Raw genomic sequence first — 17,641 nt, forward strand, 5'->3', positions numbered from 1 at the left:
TTTGAGTTTCACTAAGGACATAGAACTCAGGCAGGGGTAGGGAGACCTACATATTCACTGTCTTGGCCTCATTTAAGCCCGCCACAGTGCAGCAGCCACAAGAAAACAGTGCAGCAGCCACCGGAAAGAAACGCTCCCCTCCTGGCCTGTTTTACTTTGAAATTCTGTTCCTCCCCCAATTCCAACTAGTAATTTGTTTGTACAATACTTATCTTTGTAGATATTTCACATCAGAATCTTTAACATTATTGGAGAAGGTCAGTGCACATGGTTGCTACTGCACTCATCAGAGAAAAAGTTTGTCTTTTGCAGTGGGGGAGGAGGTGGCATAGAGAGTCACACTGGTCAATGTGCACAGAATCAGTGACTGTGGAGTCTTCAGTCTGACATCTCTATCAACTCCCTCATCCAAGATGTAGGGAGCATCACAGAAAGGTAGCAAGTTTGTAATAGTCAGAGGTTAGGGAGGACCACCCAAGATGCAGGGAGCATCACAGGAGAAGGGGTGGAAAGTTTTTAAGAGCTAGAGGTTGGGGAGGACCGCTGCAAAGCAGTGATTTTTGGATACCATAGGATTGTGCTCCTGCACCCACCCACACAGCTGTTGTTAATCAAGTCTGTTTACATTTCCTCATGTGTTGGGGAGCACTAAGGAGGCTCCCACCAGGGCTGAAAAGCTACTGGCAGTTGATGGCCACTGGGAGAGAGTCATTTTTCTTCAAGGGTGTGGCTTCTGTTAGGTTGCTCATGCTCTAATGGACGGCCCTGTACCTGTACAGGTATCAACAGCCTTAACTGCACTCGGTGGTAACAAAGCCAACCAACCAATCAAAACCAAACCAAAACAACCCCACATGAAGCTGGGAGGAAAATGTGTTTGGGGGGGGGTGGTCTGGGAAGAGTTGGAGTGGGTAGTAGGGGTCCCAATTAGATCAAAATATATTGTATACATGCATACAGCTCGTAAGAGAAATAAAAAAGCATAAAACAACCCTGAAGCAACAGCTAAAAAAGATTCTGTTGGGATTTTTAAGCAGCACTACAGCTATGAGAAAACTGTGGTTTCAGGCCCTGGAGGTGGCTCAGAGGGTAAAGGCTGTTACCAGGCAAGACCTGAATTTGATTCCTGGAACCCAGTTAAAGGGGAAGCCAATTAATGGAGAAAGGAGAGCATGCAACTCTACAAAAGTGTCTCCTGACCTCCCTTCCTTATGTGTGTGTGTGTGTGTGTGAGAGAGAGAGAGAGAGACAGACAGACAGACAGACAGAGAAAGGTACACAGAGAGAGACCCAGAGAGACAAAGATACACAAAAAGAATAAGCATTACTATATACATTTTAAATGAAGCCTGGTTTCTTTCACATTGAAGACGATTTTCTTAGTTCATTATATTAAAGGAAACCCGCAAGAACAGAGCTCCCACGGGATTGCATACCAATTGAAATTCTGCTGAGCACAGCCAAACAAAGATCGGGTCTATAGTAGCAGGAGACCAAAATAATGTGACAGCAGGTGACTTTTCTAAAGAAGCGTTCAGTGTGGGTTTAGTATAGAACTTCCTCTTCATACAGGAAAAGGAAAACAAAAATGTTTTTCCTTCTTTTAAAACAGCTGTGTAACTTGCTGGCTAAGCAAATGTTTTTCCCTATTGTAGTTTCGAAAGGAAAGGCACTTGGAGGACCTCTCTCCCCTTAGCCCTTCCTTCCACCCTGGACTGTACCATTCTTAGATTATAGGGTGATCAAAAGCAGAAAATAAGTTAGAAACTCGTCAAAAGTCGTCCGTCTTCTCTCAGTAAGCACTGCCTCACCTGTGTAAACGTTCTTCTCACTGTGATCGGAAACTGTTCAGGGGCTTGCTGCATTTGCAAGGTCGCAGCGGGAGGGAGCAGCGAGCTTTGGACTGCACCTCAAAGGGCGAGGTAAACAACAGGGCTATAAAAGTCAGTGTCAGCCTGTGGCTTTGCGGAGCTGCCCTAACTAGAGCAAAGAGACATCCGAAGGAGTTGCGTAAGTAGGACTTGATTCTTTTACAGTTTGGGAAATATTTTTCTGAGGTAAAATACGTTTCTCCCCCGCTTTAAAATAGACTTAGTAAAAAGATGACTAAAAGACATTAAAACCACTTTTTTTTTAAATGAACAAGAAGTGTCGGGGAAGAACAGTTAACTTTTTTAAAAACAAATTTTATATTTTTATTGTTGTTGATTTTTGTCCTTTACTGTGGGCAATGTAAAATGCAGCTGTTTCTCTCTGCAGGAGACTGTGGTGTCATATGGGCAACATTATCTCATTAAATTCCAGGGTTTCCCACGAAGGGTTAGAGTGAGAACAAACAAGAGGGAAAGCTAGTGGATTTCAAGAGCAGAGATGGGACAGACGCCCGTCGCACCGCTCTGTACTGTAGAGGTGTCCAGAGAATTCGGAAGCAATTTCAGAACTGGGAGGGAGCAGACTGAACAGGGAGGGAGCAGGCTCCATCCCCAGGGCAGGGCTCCAGCCTTGCTTTAAGGCAGTCCAGTGGTGGGCAGGTTGTCCTTCGGTGGGGGAGCTTTTGAGTTTAAGTAGAGGGTGGAAGCCTGAAGGTGGATGAGGGGCTTTTTTTTTTTTTTTTGAGACAGGGTTTCTCTGTGTAGCCCTGGCTGTCCTGGAACTCACTCTGTAGACCAGGCTGGCCTCGAACTCAGAAATCGGCCTGCCTCTGCCTCCCGAGTGCTGGGATTATAGGCGTGTGCCACCACTGCCCAGCGGATGAGGGGCTTTAAAATGCTGGTCTGTTTTGTCGTTGTTGTTGTTGTTCAGGGGGAGAGGATGTGTGGCAAAGAGTATGCTTGCTCTCCTTTTAATGGAGTCCAATCAATTGTAGTTTTGAGCATGAACAGGTATCTAGGCTTGCAACTGAAGACTAGGATCGCTATAATCACTGTCCAGTTGTTACTGGATCTAATTTTGTTATTTGCCTTCATTCTTTTTATATAGTTCTTCGACAGTTACAGTTAAAATGCAAACTTTATTCCATAAAAGCAACCTTAAGCAAAGTCAAGCAGCCTATTGATTAATGATGGGAAACTCTGCAAGTGGAAACTCATCTTCTCCAGTTTTTCCTTTGTCCCTCGATCATTCTTTTCATTAGAAACGTGGGTGAAATAGTCTTCTCATTTATGTCTGCCATTTAGCCATTTGAAAATATCTGCCTTATGGCAGAGTATCAACGGCCATGTCTTCATGCTAGAGTTCTATAAAGACTGAATTTAGTTTAGTGTTTTGAGATTGTGTGTGTGTATGTTAGCGATTGATCCCAGAGCCTCGCATGAATTTAGTTTAGGAAAGAAGTACCAGCTAGATTTTCTATTAAGAAACTGAATAGCTTGGTTTTTTTTTCCTTCTTTTTTTCCTTCAGAGCATAGAGCATATAGAAATGCTATAGTTAGTGCTATAGTTAAATAGGTTGCCATAGTTATTGCAAGGTGATGTATTTTAAAACTCTCAGTGTATACTGGTAGCTGAGCTATCCATGTTTTGAGTTGGGCAGAACCAATTTAAATCTACTCTTGTGGATAATAATCCTGTATGGTCTTAGAGAAGGCACACAAAGTCTCTCTGAGCCACAGTTTCCTCAGTTGCAGAGAGGGCAGTAGCATAAACATTCTGAGGCACAACTGGCGCCTGTAAATGTGCTTAACAGCTTCCCTTTTAGCCTTTATAGTTCTAGCAAAACCCAGTAACTGATTGACATAAGAATGATCCCATTATTATGGTAAATATCACCCGATTAAACACCAGAATTAAAAATGTTAGTACAAATAGCTGAAGTAGATTTAAAGGTTGCCTTTTCCTTTTCTTGTCTTGTTTTACTTTTGGGCGTAGCCTGACAGTGTGACCCTGGCTGGCCTGGACCAGTTATATGTAGACTTATTATATAAGATTCACTTGCCTCTGCCTTCCAAGCGCTGGGATTAAAGGTGTGCACACCATACCCAGCTCCCCCTCCCTCCCTCCTAATTTTTCATTATTTCTTTTTTGTTTGATTTTTTTTAAGACAGGGTCTCACAAGTAGCACTGGCTGTTGTGGTACTCACTACATAGACCAGGCTGGTCTCGAACTCACAGAGATCAAACTGCCTCTGCCTCTACCTCTGCCTCTGCCTCTGCCTCTGCCTCTGCCTCTGCCTCTGCCTCCTGAATAATGGGATTAAAAGCATGAGCTACTATACCCAGCTCCCTCCCCTTTCTTCAGTGAGGCCCTTGGTGAGAACTGTCTAACTGTATAGCTGAGGATGGCCTCTAACTGGAGACTCCTCTGCCTCAGCTCTCACATGCTAGTCACAGGCACAGGTGTGCTGCTGTGGCCAGCTAACTTGGTATTCAGAAGCACTTCACACCACTAGGTCTGTTCTCACTCTGTGTCCCAGAGAGGTCTGGAATTCACCCCGTGGCCATGCTATTCTTGAACTCAGAGGTATCCTTCTGCCTCAGCTTTCTCGTGTCAGTTTTGCAGGCATGAGCCACCACACCGGATTTCTTTTATTCTTCCTCCTCCCCCTCCCACTCTTCCTCTTCCTCCTTCTTCTAATTCTTCTCCATGATTTTTGCACATTTTTTCATGTCTCTAAATTTACCTATAAAAAATTCCGAGAGAGGTGGCCAAGTTTGGGGGCTATTTCTCATCATGTATTTGATATTTTAACTTTTCTTGAGACAGGGCATCTTTTTATCTGAGAATGTTTTCTACCTCGTCACAGGAGCTTCATGACGGCAGTAGCAGCAACTACTGCCTCCTGTTTGGTTTGTAGACTACTGGAGAGGTTTAGGTGGGGCAAGAACAATGACTTGTAATACTGCTTCTTGGCTAGGATTTTCCTCTCCTGGACACACTTATCATGAATATGGTGGCAATATCAAAGCAGGTAGTCTTATACCTGAAGAGATTCAAATCTACATTATCACGTTACTACATATAGAGGACTAACAAGCCAAAAATATTGAATGTACTCAAGATGTTTAAAAATGCGGGAGGCTTGAACTTGAAGCCATGGTTTACTGTCTGCCTTTTGCCTGGCACTTTACAGGAAGATTTCATGCAAGAAGAGCTAAGGGCCACCATGAACCACAACCACCATGTTGGTCTCCACCGCCATGTCCTCCCTTTACTTTCTGGGCTGATTTTTTTTTTTTTTCAGTTTTGTGCAGAGTTCACAACTAACATTTCCTAGATTGGCAGAGGGTAGAATGAAGCCGTCAGGGCTCAGTGCATCTCAAATGTGTCAGAATGTGTTTGCAGAATGTTCTGTGTCTATGCATTACAGTTGGAAGGTGTTTCTGAATATGTGTCCTTTCCCAGAGAGGTGCCTGGCTGTCTCATTAGGCACATTTCCAAATGTGTGCTGCTCATGGAAATACTGTACCATGCTGCAGGTAGCTAGCTACCTCTGATCATTCCTCTGCCTTTTTGCTGGCACTTTCCCCTTTATAGGAACATTTAATGGAAGGAGGCGCATGACAATGGTGTAATGAGCCTAACAAAATGGAAATAGAATCCATATGCTAAGTTATGATAAGTAGCATTGTACCTACTGTGTTTAAAGAAATTCATAGCAATGACTGTGAAGTTATCAATGAAGATTACATCTCTTGTTTTATAGGACAACCTCAGCAATGTGGAGAAGCCTAGGGCTTGCCCTGGCTCTCTGTTTCCTCCCCTATGGAGGAGCAGAGAGCCAAGGCCAAAGCTCTGCTTGTTACAAAGCCCCGGAGTGGTACATAGGAGATCAAAATCCAATGCTAAACTCAGAGGGCAAAGTGACAGTGGTTGCTCTTCTTCAAGCCAGCTGATACTTGTGTCTTCTGCAGGCATCCAGGTAAGTGATCTTTTAAGGCTTAGGATATTCTTAGCAAAAGGTTATTAAATATAAATGTATGCATATAAAAGGCAACATAAATAGGAATAATGTAATGGTTAAATAACACCTTTGAAGACAAATATGTTTGCATAGCACACATCTAATGAAAAGATGAGGGCATCTTATATGTGTACACACACACACAAACACACACATACACACCACACACCATGGATATATCCAGTACTACCAAAATATTCACTGTGGCATTCCTGGGCTTTGAACATGTTTTCCTATTAGTGTAGCAGATTCTTTAAGAGCAGAGGAAGGCTGCCAGCCAGTACACACACTAAATGCTAAAATGCTAATAAAAGGTCTTGCATCATTTAACAACCATAAACAAAGAACATTGGTTGACTCATCCACCAACTATTATTGGCATAACATTCTGCATATATGCAACGTGAATCCAAGTTTATCTAATTTGAAGCTCATGTTCATGCAAACATTTCGCATTGTTTCAAGTTATAAACAACTGTAAAAAAAAAAAAGTAAAGTTGCCTTATAACAAACACAAAACAAGTTACAGCCAGTTAAAAACAATACGAGCATCGCAGAACGCGAAAAGAATGTAGATGGCAGAACAGATAAGCAAACTAAATGTCATCATTAATTTCATGTGTTTTCCCCCTAGATTGGAAGACCTGCGCATAAAACTAGAAAGCCAAGGATATTTTAACATCTCTTACATTGTTGTTAACCATCAAGGATCTCCTTCCCAATTAAAACACTCACATCTTAAAAAGCAGGTGTCAGAACACATTGCAGTGTACAGACAAGAAGAAGATGACACAGATGTCTGGACTCTCTTAAATGGAAACAAAGATGACTTCCTCATCTATGACAGGTGAGCTGTCCTCCAGGCCTTTCCTATTTATTTACTTTTGCTGCACACAGTGGTCTTCTTCACTACTGAATGCCACAGTTCACCTTTCATCTCATGGGACTCCTTACTGTTGGAGACATTTTCAGTTTCTACTCTATGGCAGACACTGCCCTGCTATTTCTTTCCACAGCTTTCTGTTGCCTCCTCTCCCCTTCCTCCCTCCCTCCTTCTCATTCTTCCTACTACATTCCTCCTGTTAACAAGCTTGTATTATTCAGGGGGATTCAGTTTTCTTCTCTTCACACTGAATATTCTGCAAAAAAGTGGTCTTGGGGATGGCCTTGCTGCCATCTGCCCTTCAGAAAACTGTGTCAGGCAGGTGTTAAGGAATTGTAGTCATTCACCAGCTCCTAAGTCTTACATCTATGATTAAATAAAAAATTCATAGTTTTAGAGAATTTCAATGCATATATTGTCTTCTATAAAATATTCTTAGTTGATGCTTGCTTTCTTCTGCCCCACATGGGCCGAATGTTTCCTTTGCCTCACATTACATATCATTTTAGCATTACACTTCATTCTTTCAGGCTTCTAAACTAATCTAGTCAGTGGAAAGTACAACATTTTGCCACTCATGTAAAGATGAATATTTTGGGTACAATATCTGTAAAAATGGACATTTCAACTTTAACATTTTTGAGAATGTTAAATTATAATTATAGCTATTTTAATTTAATGGAGACTTTATTATGTCAGGTCTTTGAATAAGTGAGCTAGTGAGCACAGAGCATCCATGTGCCAGTACTTGTGACATTCAGTAGAAAGGAGAACCATGAGTTTCAGGCTAGCTTAGATGCCACAGTGAGTTCAAGGCTAAGCTGAGTTATAAGAATCTACCTTAAAAAAAATCGGGGACTGGGGATGTAGCTCACTGACAGAGTAATTATATAGCAGATGTAAGGGCTGGGTTTGATTCCTACACTACAAAAATAACAAATAGATAAGAGTCTGCCCCAAACTTGGAAATTGCTTTTGTTGTGCTATGATTTCTGCTTCTGTAAAATTTGTCTTGCCTAAGCAGTTATGAAAAGCTCCCACGATTAGTCTTTGGCAGAATATAAAATTAAAATTAAATATATATCTGAGTCAGTTATTATACATTTTTTTATTATTTAGTGACACGTATAATTCAAAATACTAAGATTAGACTCAGTGTATTCTTGGTCTAATCTGACCTGGTATACATCCTGGAAACTCAGTTGTAGACTCCATTCAAGGAAATCTATTAAAGGCATGGAAGGGTCTTGGCCCCTAACACCTAATGCCATGTAGCCCTAGTAGGGTTGCAGTACAGAAACTACAGTAGAACCTTATGTTTGCCTTTTAGATGTGGCCGTCTCGTGTATCACCTTGGTTTGCCTTACTCCTTCCTCACATTCCCATATGTTGAAGAAGCCATTAAGATTGCTTACTGTGAGGAGAGGTGCGGAAACTGCAATCTCACGGTAGGCATTTTTCTCGATTGCTTTTACTGGGGGATAAGGAGAAAACTCTAAAAAAATCTACCTAATAAGTGGCTTGCTATCGATTATAAAAGGAAAATTTTTAATGCATGATTTGTGTTAGGTAACACACCTTAAAACATATTTTCAAGATTCATATTGATGCTTTTATCTAGAAAGCCTTTCAAAACAAACAAACCATGACTGGAGAGATGGCTCAGTGGTTAAGAATACTTGCTGCTTTTGCAGAGAAGCCCCGTTTAGTCCCCAGCACCCACACAGCAGCTTAGAGCCATTTAATTCCAGTTCCAGGGGACCCAGTGCCCTCTTCTGGCCTGAGGGTACCAGGCACAAATGCAGTGTTCTCAATTCATGGAGCCAAGGGACTCATATACATGAAGTAAAAATAAATAAACATCTAAAGGTAATAAAAAAACATCGTAGACCACTATGTCAGCTACTAATGAATGCTGTTGCATAAGGATAAGTGCTCGAAGAATTTAGTCAACATTTAAAATATTCTGACTGTGGTAACCTGGGCATGTTCAGAGAGAAGCCCATCTGTGATGTTACTGGTCAGGGAACTGAAACTAGATAACTATTTAATTTGTCCCTTGATTCAGGACAACCAGCTTTGCTAAAGAGCTAGCCTCTTTCCTCTCTGTTAGTTAAGTATTGCACTCCTCTGAAAAAGAAATGTATACTACTAATTACTTGATATCTCCTTATAACCACGAAAATATTTATTTCTTGTTATGAGAAAGAAGTACATTTAAATATTTCTATAAAAATTTAATTCTTATTGACTAAACTTTTTTCTTTTGCACTTAAAATATCTTTAAACAATATTTCCTAAATTGGCCAGAGTGTTAAAATTTAAATTCAGGTTCAAGAAATATTCTGAAATTATATAGGAATTGACTAATTTTGTTGGCAGGTCACATTAATCGTACCACTTTGATTTTAATATTTATAAAATTCTAAATGTTATTTTCAGATTTTAAAGATGAGGAGATTGGGTTGCAAATAAATCTCTTAGATTTGAACCAACACTAAATAATTAGTGCTATCAAGATTTAATTTTTCATATTTTGGGGTTACTTCTGGTTTTGCATTTGTGGAAATGCCTACTATAAATATGTCCAGCCATATTGAAAAAAAAAAGGCAGAAAGATTTCCTATAATAGGCTTAAAACTTATGAACTATTTGCTAAGGAGAGTAACATAGCATAGGATCTGATATCTACATCAAATCAGCACCTTTCTGTTTTGCTGTCAATTATATGATACCTTATTTGTTCAACCAAGAGAGAAAAAGCTGCTGTCAATTAAAGTAGGCTATGACACCTTTTTTACCCAACAGAGCTGTGAAAACACTACCAAAGCTTTGATGAAATTAAAAACATTTTCTCATGAAGCAGAATGAAAAGTTGCCAGTCTTTACTGACATCTTTGAGTTGTCCGAGAGAGAGAAGCTATTTAGCTCTAGAAAACAGGATGAGATCAGATAGACGGCAGGTTTGCAAAGTGACTGTAGCAGAACCGATGCTAAGATTCTGAAATATTTGGCTGACTTCATTAGGACCTAAGTTTTTTCAGCCAGCTTATTAAGTTTTGATTTTACAGAGAGAAATCTAGTAGTTTTGCTTCTTTAAACCTATTATAAAAATTGTAGACATTGAGACTAGGATAGGGCTCTTTTTTGTTGCTATACTTGCCACTAAGGTGTATCCCAATTCACTTGTTGAAATAACATATGTTGGCCCTACACGTAATTTTTCATGCCTTCATGATAATTCTATAAGCATGTTAACAAGTGGGTTTATAAATTTGTTCCAGAGTCTTGAAGATGAAGACTTCTGTAAAAATGTGACCTCAGCTACGGCCAATAAAACTGCGGAGCCCTCAGAGGCTCATAGCCACCACAAACACCACAACAAACATGGGCAGGAGCATCTTGGGAGCAGTAAGCCTTCAGAGAATCAGCAACCAGGGCCATCAGATGTCGAGAGGACTCTGCCTCCTTCAGGCTTGCACCACCACCACAGGCACAGGGGCCAGCACAGGCAGGGTCACTTAGAGAGCTGAGACACGGCAGCAAGTGAAGGCTTGCACCTTTCACTTGCCCAGAGGAAGCTCTGACGAAGGGGGTGCATCAACCAGCTCCTGTGTAAGTTGTCTAAGGAGTCCGAGGCAGCCCCCAGCAGCTGCTGCTGTCACTGCCGCCACCTCATATTTGAGAAGTCAGGGTCTGCAATCACTTGACAGTGTGCCGAAAACCTCCCATCCTTATGTAGCTGACAGGGGCTTTTCGCGGAGGAGAAAGTCACTGAATCCTGTCAGTGTAGGTCACCTCCAGCTGCCTGACACAATCAGCCCATGAACCGAATGGAAGCCAACCCTAACTGAAGCTGAGATAATCAGACCAGGAAGTGAAAATGACATTCAAACTAAATTATTGAAAACAAGGTATACTCTCCCCAAGGCAGTCTAAAGACACAATTTCATTTTGAGAATGTTTACAGCCCATTTAATTAATCAGTGAACTAAAAGTCATAGAAATTGGATTTGTGCAAATGTAGAGAAATCTACCATATTGGCTTCCAAAATTTAAAAATTTTATGCCACAAAACATTTCATCCAAATCAGATTTGTACAATAGGGCAACAGAAAAGTGACTGCAGCCTTTGGTTAATATGTCTTTCTTTTTTCTTTTTCCAGTGTTCTAGTTACATTAATGAGAACAGAAACATAAACTATGACCTAGGGGTTTCTGTTGGATAGCTTGTAATTAAGAACAGAGAAAGAACAACAAAGACATATTTTCCAGTGTTTTTTCTTTACTTAAACTCTGAAAACAAGAGAAACTTTGTCTTTCTACTCTTACATTTAAAACCGATGAAATCTTTAACAGATTACACTTTAAATATCTACTCATCATTTTCTCTCTTAGAGTCCTAGCTTGAGTTGCACTGCATGTATCTGTGCATCTTGTTCTCTTCATCTAATGCTGTACTGCTCTGCTGAGCTGTGAGGGACTATCTTGAGAGATGTAATGGAAGGAAAGCATGGTGTTAATCTGCTTACTGCTTAAGACAGTATTTCCATAATCAATGATGGTTTCATAGAGAAACTAAGTCCTATGAACCTGACCTCTTTTATGGCTAATACAACTAAGCAAGAATGGAGTACAGAATTAAGTGGCTACAGTACACACTTATCAAAATAAATGCAATTTAAAAAGCTTTCAAGTGTGTGTCTTTATTGCTCAGCATGCTCACATTGAAAATAGAAGTGATTTTTTAATGTCTTAAAAAACAAAACAAAACCCTAAGCTGTAGCTAGTGCATTAAGTGCTCTGCTCAAAACCGTCTTCGCGTGAGTCGGTTATCTTTGCAGGCTGCAAGGCGCTGCTCTAGGTCTCGGATAGTGTTCTGCAGACTTGCAATTTCTTTGCTCTTTTCTTCCTGAAGATGCTGAAGCTTCTAAATGAAGCAGAAATAAGTCTGTCACAGCAACTTAGAAGTAAGGTTAGGCATAGTGAACCACAAAACAACAATCACAGCACTTATATTTTAAAAGACTATCTTACTCTGAAAGGCCTGCCCCCTCATTGTTGTGTGATTTATGGAGAAAAACTATTTTAAGGCTACAAAAAGAATGTAATATATTTAAAATAAATATTAGGTAATTTTTATAGGAACATCCTAAGACAATTAATTTTCTGAAGTTATAGTTATGGGACAGGATGCACATACCCTTCTGTAGATACTCTGCGGCAAAATAGTAGTGTCCGGATATGATTTTGATTTAGTCTGAGCTCTTGCTAGCTTAGTGTCAAACTGAACCAAATTAAAAAAGAGAATGTTATTAAGGGTGTTATAGTTTAAATACTTACAAACAATGTTTCTGGAGGAAAAGTATACCTTTGCTATGTATTTTGTAATTGAACACATTCCATTTAACAGACAGAAAAACCTTTATGAAATAATCCAGAAAAAAGAACAAGGAACATGCAAACAAGAGTCAGCTAGGTGTGGGGTTAAAACTGCAGTGGTGGCTTTACAAAGGGACAGACACCACTGGGCACAACCTCCATATGTGGCACAGGGCTTTTTCTCAAACCCCACTGCTCCTTCCACTCCTCCACGTGAGGCATGTGCTTGACCACTGAGCCAGAAAAGCTCTTCGTGTTACAACTGGTGTACTTTTGTCAGTAAAAAACAAAGCAGTGTGAGTCACAGCCTTAGGAGAGAAGCTCACATGTCTTTCAAACTTTGAAGCCAAACATTAAAATTTGGATGTGATTTAGTCGATTCAGGCTTTTATAAAAACTTAAATTGAATCAAGTTAAAAGACTTAGTCTCTTCTCATAAGCCATTTTTTTTTTTTTGCCCAGTATTCCACTATAATTCTTCCTTTTATATTTATCTTAGCATGTCCTCTGAGAAAGCTAGAGTAAGTTTTCCATGAGCTTGTGTTCTGTCTTAAGGAGAGAATGGATAGTTACAATGAAGATAGATAAAGACATCTGATTACTATTCAAACAGCATAATCAGACTAGACTAGTGACATGGTCCAGATAACAAATAATATGCAGCTCCTAACTGATAGATTACAGGTTGGTGGTACATCTTGAAATAAGGCCTGTTGTATGTCAGTTGACCATCCAGTCCTCTCTGTGGAATACCTGACTAGGGTATGGCACCAGCAGTACAGCAGCACAGTGGTAGCCATAGACACAGCAAAATCCCTCTGAAGCAACAAACATTTCCCCGTTTCTGCCCCACATGGTTACATACAGACTCCTAACAAGTTCCCTAGGCATAGCAAAGTTCCTGGTAAATAAATAGTAAATTATATCAATTAAGATCTGTGAATATTTGCAGAATGTAAATTAGAAGTAGAGATGAGTAGAAGCTATGGTATAATAATTTAAAAAAAGGTGTTGGTAGAATTTAGAAAAATGCAAAAGACAAGTATTCTGCTAACGCATCAGTATCCTGGAGATTCTGACACACAGCTGAACAGCTCATTGAAAAGAACAAAGGACTAGAACCTTGATGAGATACGCTTACGTAAAATACATTTACAAATGTTTCAAAGGAATTTTGTCTCCTGAATATATATATCTTCATAGGAATATATTATGGAGAAATTTGTCTTGTTTTTATCCCAGATAAAACAAAAGGGTTCTGTGGTTTCTTCCGGGGACAGAGAAATATTGAGGGTCCCCGTGTCTTCCCTTGCTGGGATGATGTCCTTATGTTGCCTTCATAGACTAGACTGGAAGACCAGGGGACTCCTGAGTTATTGCCCTCATTCTGAGAGGAAGCAATATCCTTCCTGGAAGCGAGGACCGCCTTCAGATCAAGTGCTAGAAAGCCGATCGATGTCCTATAGACTGAGCATGGCTTTTGCTGAAGAATAAGCACATGTGATGTCTTCTATCTAGGTCTGAAATTTATGTCATTGCAATAAGAAATAACAAAGTGCGGTTTACACTAAGGAGCGTGCTCCTGTTTAGCTGACTCATAAACACCTACTTCTAGATGTAGTCTGAGGATTTCATTTTGCTTTTCCTTCTCCTGAGTTCTCAACTTGGCATTTAACTCTGATATTTCCACCTCCTTCCTTGCCATTAGTTCTTTGTGCTTTTCTTCATTTAGTTCAACTAAATAAAACAGAAACAAATTCATTCACGTAACAGTTCAAAGTTATGTGATTTCATTTTTTTATTTTACATTTACTTATTCAACATGTTTATTGCTCACCTAGGCATTATACTAAACACTCCATGCAAACTACACGTGTTGCATGTTTTCACTGAATTTCTACTTTAGGTAGGAGACAAACATTAATTGCAACTGTGATTGGGATGATACAGAAGAAACACAGCGACTTGCTGACAGCTTGGGAGAAAATTCTATTACTTGCATTTTCCATCATTGAAACAAAATATCCAACAAGAAGCAATTTAAGGGAAGAAAGTTTTATTTTGGTTCATGGTATGAGTAGATTCAAGCCCCCATGTGGACAAGACATAGCCACGGTGGCTCTGTGGTGCTGGGAGTTTGGAGTAGCTGCTTGGTCTCAGTGGACCAGGGAGCAGACACAAGTGGGGCTATACAAGTGGGACTATAAAACTCAAGGTTTACCACCCCAGTGACACATTTCCTCCAGGCAGGCCCTACCTCCTAAAGGTTCCGCAGTCTCTCAAAACAGCAGCAACTGGGGACCAAGGGTTCAAAAGAGTTAGCCTGTGAGTGACATTTCACACCCAAAAGATAAGAGAATTGTTAACCAAATTTGTTGGGTGAGCCTAAGATGGAAGGGGCCTTTCTCAGGATGTTATCTTTAAGGCAGAACTGCACATAAAAATCATTTTGCTAGGTACAGTTGTTACATCAAATGAGAGCTGATGAGAGAAATGCTAGCTTGTCTCAGGAGAAAGTAACAAGAGGTACATGGTAAGCCCTTACCCAGAGGTCGTTTTACATTGTGGTTTGAATGGGAAGTCTGGCTGCATAGCTTTATCATTTGTATGCATGTAGTGTCCTAGACTGTGCAAAGCACATCATTGTGAGGTGGTCTGAGTAAGAATGGTCTCCATAGGCATATATATATATATATGAAGGTGTAGCTTCCAGGGGATGGCTCTATACGAAACAATTAGGAAGGGTGGCCTTCTTAGAGGAAGTGTGTCACTTTGAAGTTTCAAAAGCCCTTGTCAAGCTTAGTCTCTCTGCCAAAGGATCCAGATACAGCTCTCAGCTGCTGATCTAGCTCCTACCTGCCAGTTGCCACGTGCCCAACCATGATCATAACGGACTAAAGTTCTGAAGCTCGAATGTGCTTACATTTTTATTTTATTTTTAAGTAAATGATTTTTAAGAATGTGAATTTTATTAATAAATCATATTTTAAAATTGTGTGTATAGAGTAGTTTTATGTATTTTCGATAAGGTATTGAATAGTATTTGAAATACAAAGGTATTTTAGATGAATAAATTATTTGTGCTCTTAAGCAAAAATAGCTTACAAAATAAGATCCACAGTGGTTGGGAAGGGACACAGTTTTGCATTCTTAGTTTAGAAAGTCTGAACTATTACACTTGACGGCAGACCTGTAAATCCTTGCTGTACTTTCCCAAATGATCAGGCCTCTTTCCTGATCAACATCACATCTCTATGCTTCGTCAAATGTCCTATTCTCTTACAGCTTTCTTATTCTTGCTAATAACACATCATCAAGGCTAGGAGCCTCAAGAAAATCTCTTATTTTAATAAGAACCAATCTGTTCACAAAATCCACCAATAAGAGACTTCTATTCACAACTACTCCATACTTAGTTTCAGACCCCATTTTCCCCATTTGGACTATATGTCTAGTCTCTCTACTGTCACTGCTACATCAAGATCACAAACCCACTGTTGTCATGTCAGTCAATCTAAATACAACTGTAGTCATGGCTATCACCTTCTCAGAAACCTTCACTCACTTCAGACTTTCTTACCCAGACAAAAGTGTCAAAGAATATATCCTTAAGCACTAGTCTTTCTCTTGCTGAATTGAAGAGACACAGAAACCTGCACATCAAATCCTATACTCCGCTGACCCTGTGCGGAGCCAGAGCAGTTAACACTCTCTCCCACTGAAGACCAACCCCACGGAGGGTGAAGGGGTGGGGGTGACAGCCTTGGGAACAGAAAAAAAGCAGCATACCCTAGCCTCCACATCTCTGAAACTCACATCCACTTTTGATTAACAACCAACATCTCCTGTTCGGATGGCTTCTGCCCTTGAAAGAAACAGAAGCCAATACCCTTGAAATGATAATAGCCCACTCTTAAGACTATGAAAAAGAGACAATTAAGTGTTCCCAAACAGCTGTGGCCAGTTGTAAAACTATACCAGCTTCTGATAGCACAAGTTATCTTTTCCAGGTCAGAAAGGTCCCTTTCCAACTGCATGGTTCTGTCCCCACTGTCTGAACAAAGGATATCAGGTTTGAAGGATGGCATTCCCTTACCCTTTCATGGAATGCCAAGGCTTGAAAACTCCATTTACATTTTTTCCTTATAATCCCCCTTCATTTAGACCTGGGGCTTCACTCTCTTTCCTGTTCCATCAGGAAGGTTGGTGGCCCAAGCACGAGCTTGAATAAAGACTCTCATGCGATTATAGCGGGTTGTGATTCCTAGTGGTCTCTTCGGGGTTTTTACAATCTGGGCACAACAGAATCTTTTTGTATAATATAAAGTAAAAGCAGGAAATAGGCAATCACGTCCTAATATGTCCAATGTCTTCCTCTCTGAGTATCTGTCTTGAGGCCTGTGGTGGTTTGAGTCAGTCAGACCCCACAGGCTCAGGTATTTGTACACTTTCCCCCAGTTGATGGTGCTGTTTGGGGTGCTAGCATAGTCTTGCAGCAGGAAGTACATCAGTGGCAGTGAAGTTCCAGTTCACTCTGCCTGCTTTGTGCTTGCAGATGAATACATGACTGATCTCTTGGCTTCTTGTTCTGGCCACCGGCTGCTATTATGGACATTACTATCCTTCTGAAGTCATAAGACAAATAAATTCTCCCTTTTATAAGTGGCCTTGGTCACGGTATTTTATCACAGTATAAAAAAAGTTACTACTAACTTACTAAGAACCTAACGTCAGAGAGTATGTGAAGATCCTAACCACATTGATATTTTGAGATTTGAACTTTGAACTAGAAAAGCAATTGAATGCTATAAGCAGAGCTTAATGGGCTGCCCTAGCAGAAACCTGGACGACAGGTAGTGCTAAGAATAGTGTGGACTGTAGAGGCCCTTGCTCATGAGGTTTAAGAGGGAAACAAGGACTTTATCAGCAGCAGATCTAGAGGCCATTCATGTGATATTTTGGCAAAGAAAATGGCTGTTTTCTACCTGTGCCCTGAGATGAAGGAAATTCCAAGACTATACAATGTTGGGTATATGGCATGGTTGCTACTGATTTCCCTTATGCAGATCTATTATGAAAAAGAGCAAGTGGAGGAAAAAAAGAACCAGAAAATAACAGTTTGGAGAGAAAAAGAACAAACACTAAGAAGTTTAATGTTACAGCCAAGGCAAGTGCTGAAAAGTCTGTAATTGTTAAGGAGATTAGAGGCCTCTTGTCAGTTAAGCTTTCAACTTGTAAAAGGATAAGGTCTCAGAGGAACTGGATTTTAAAAATCTACCTGGACTGAAGAGATTATTCACCAGTTAAGAGTGTTTCATCTTCTGGCACAGAACATGGGTTCAATTTCTAGAACCCACATAACAACTAACAACCATCTGTAATTCCAGTTCCACATATATATTATACAGGCATATATGTGTGCAAAACATCTATATAATGCTTTTAAAAATAATTTTAAGGAGCCGGGTGTGGTGGC

General features: G+C 40.2%; 2 protein-coding genes across 2 annotated transcripts in view; one reads left to right on the plus strand and one right to left on the minus strand.

The window, feature by feature from the left end:
• Nucleotides 1–1,903: 1,903 nt before the first annotated feature.
• Nucleotides 1,904–11,476, plus strand: Selenop (selenoprotein P). Its single transcript, XM_021182754.2, has 5 exons — nt 1,904–2,010; nt 5,643–5,858; nt 6,535–6,747; nt 8,114–8,231; nt 10,068–11,476. Exons 2-5 carry the CDS (start codon nt 5,656–5,658, stop codon nt 10,680–10,682), a joined length of 1,149 nt encoding a protein of 382 aa, XP_021038413.1. The 5' UTR covers nt 1,904–2,010; nt 5,643–5,655; the 3' UTR covers nt 10,683–11,476.
• A 114-nt stretch (nt 11,477–11,590) lies between these two features.
• Ccdc152 (coiled-coil domain containing 152) overlaps nt 11,591–17,641 on the minus strand; it is an 18,724-nt gene continuing 12,673 nt past the window's right edge. Inside the window, exons 6-8 of the mRNA XM_021182756.2 lie at nt 13,775–13,902; nt 11,987–12,070; nt 11,591–11,713 (exon numbers count right to left, since the gene is read on the minus strand). Coding sequence (XP_021038415.1) covers nt 11,591–11,713; nt 11,987–12,070; nt 13,775–13,902 — 335 coding nt within the window. The remainder of the gene's footprint in view (nt 11,714–11,986; nt 12,071–13,774; nt 13,903–17,641) is intronic.

This window comes from Mus caroli, chromosome 15, assembly GCF_900094665.2.
Source record: "Mus caroli chromosome 15, CAROLI_EIJ_v1.1, whole genome shotgun sequence".
In the NCBI taxonomy this organism is placed as follows: Eukaryota; Metazoa; Chordata; class Mammalia; order Rodentia; family Muridae; genus Mus; species Mus caroli.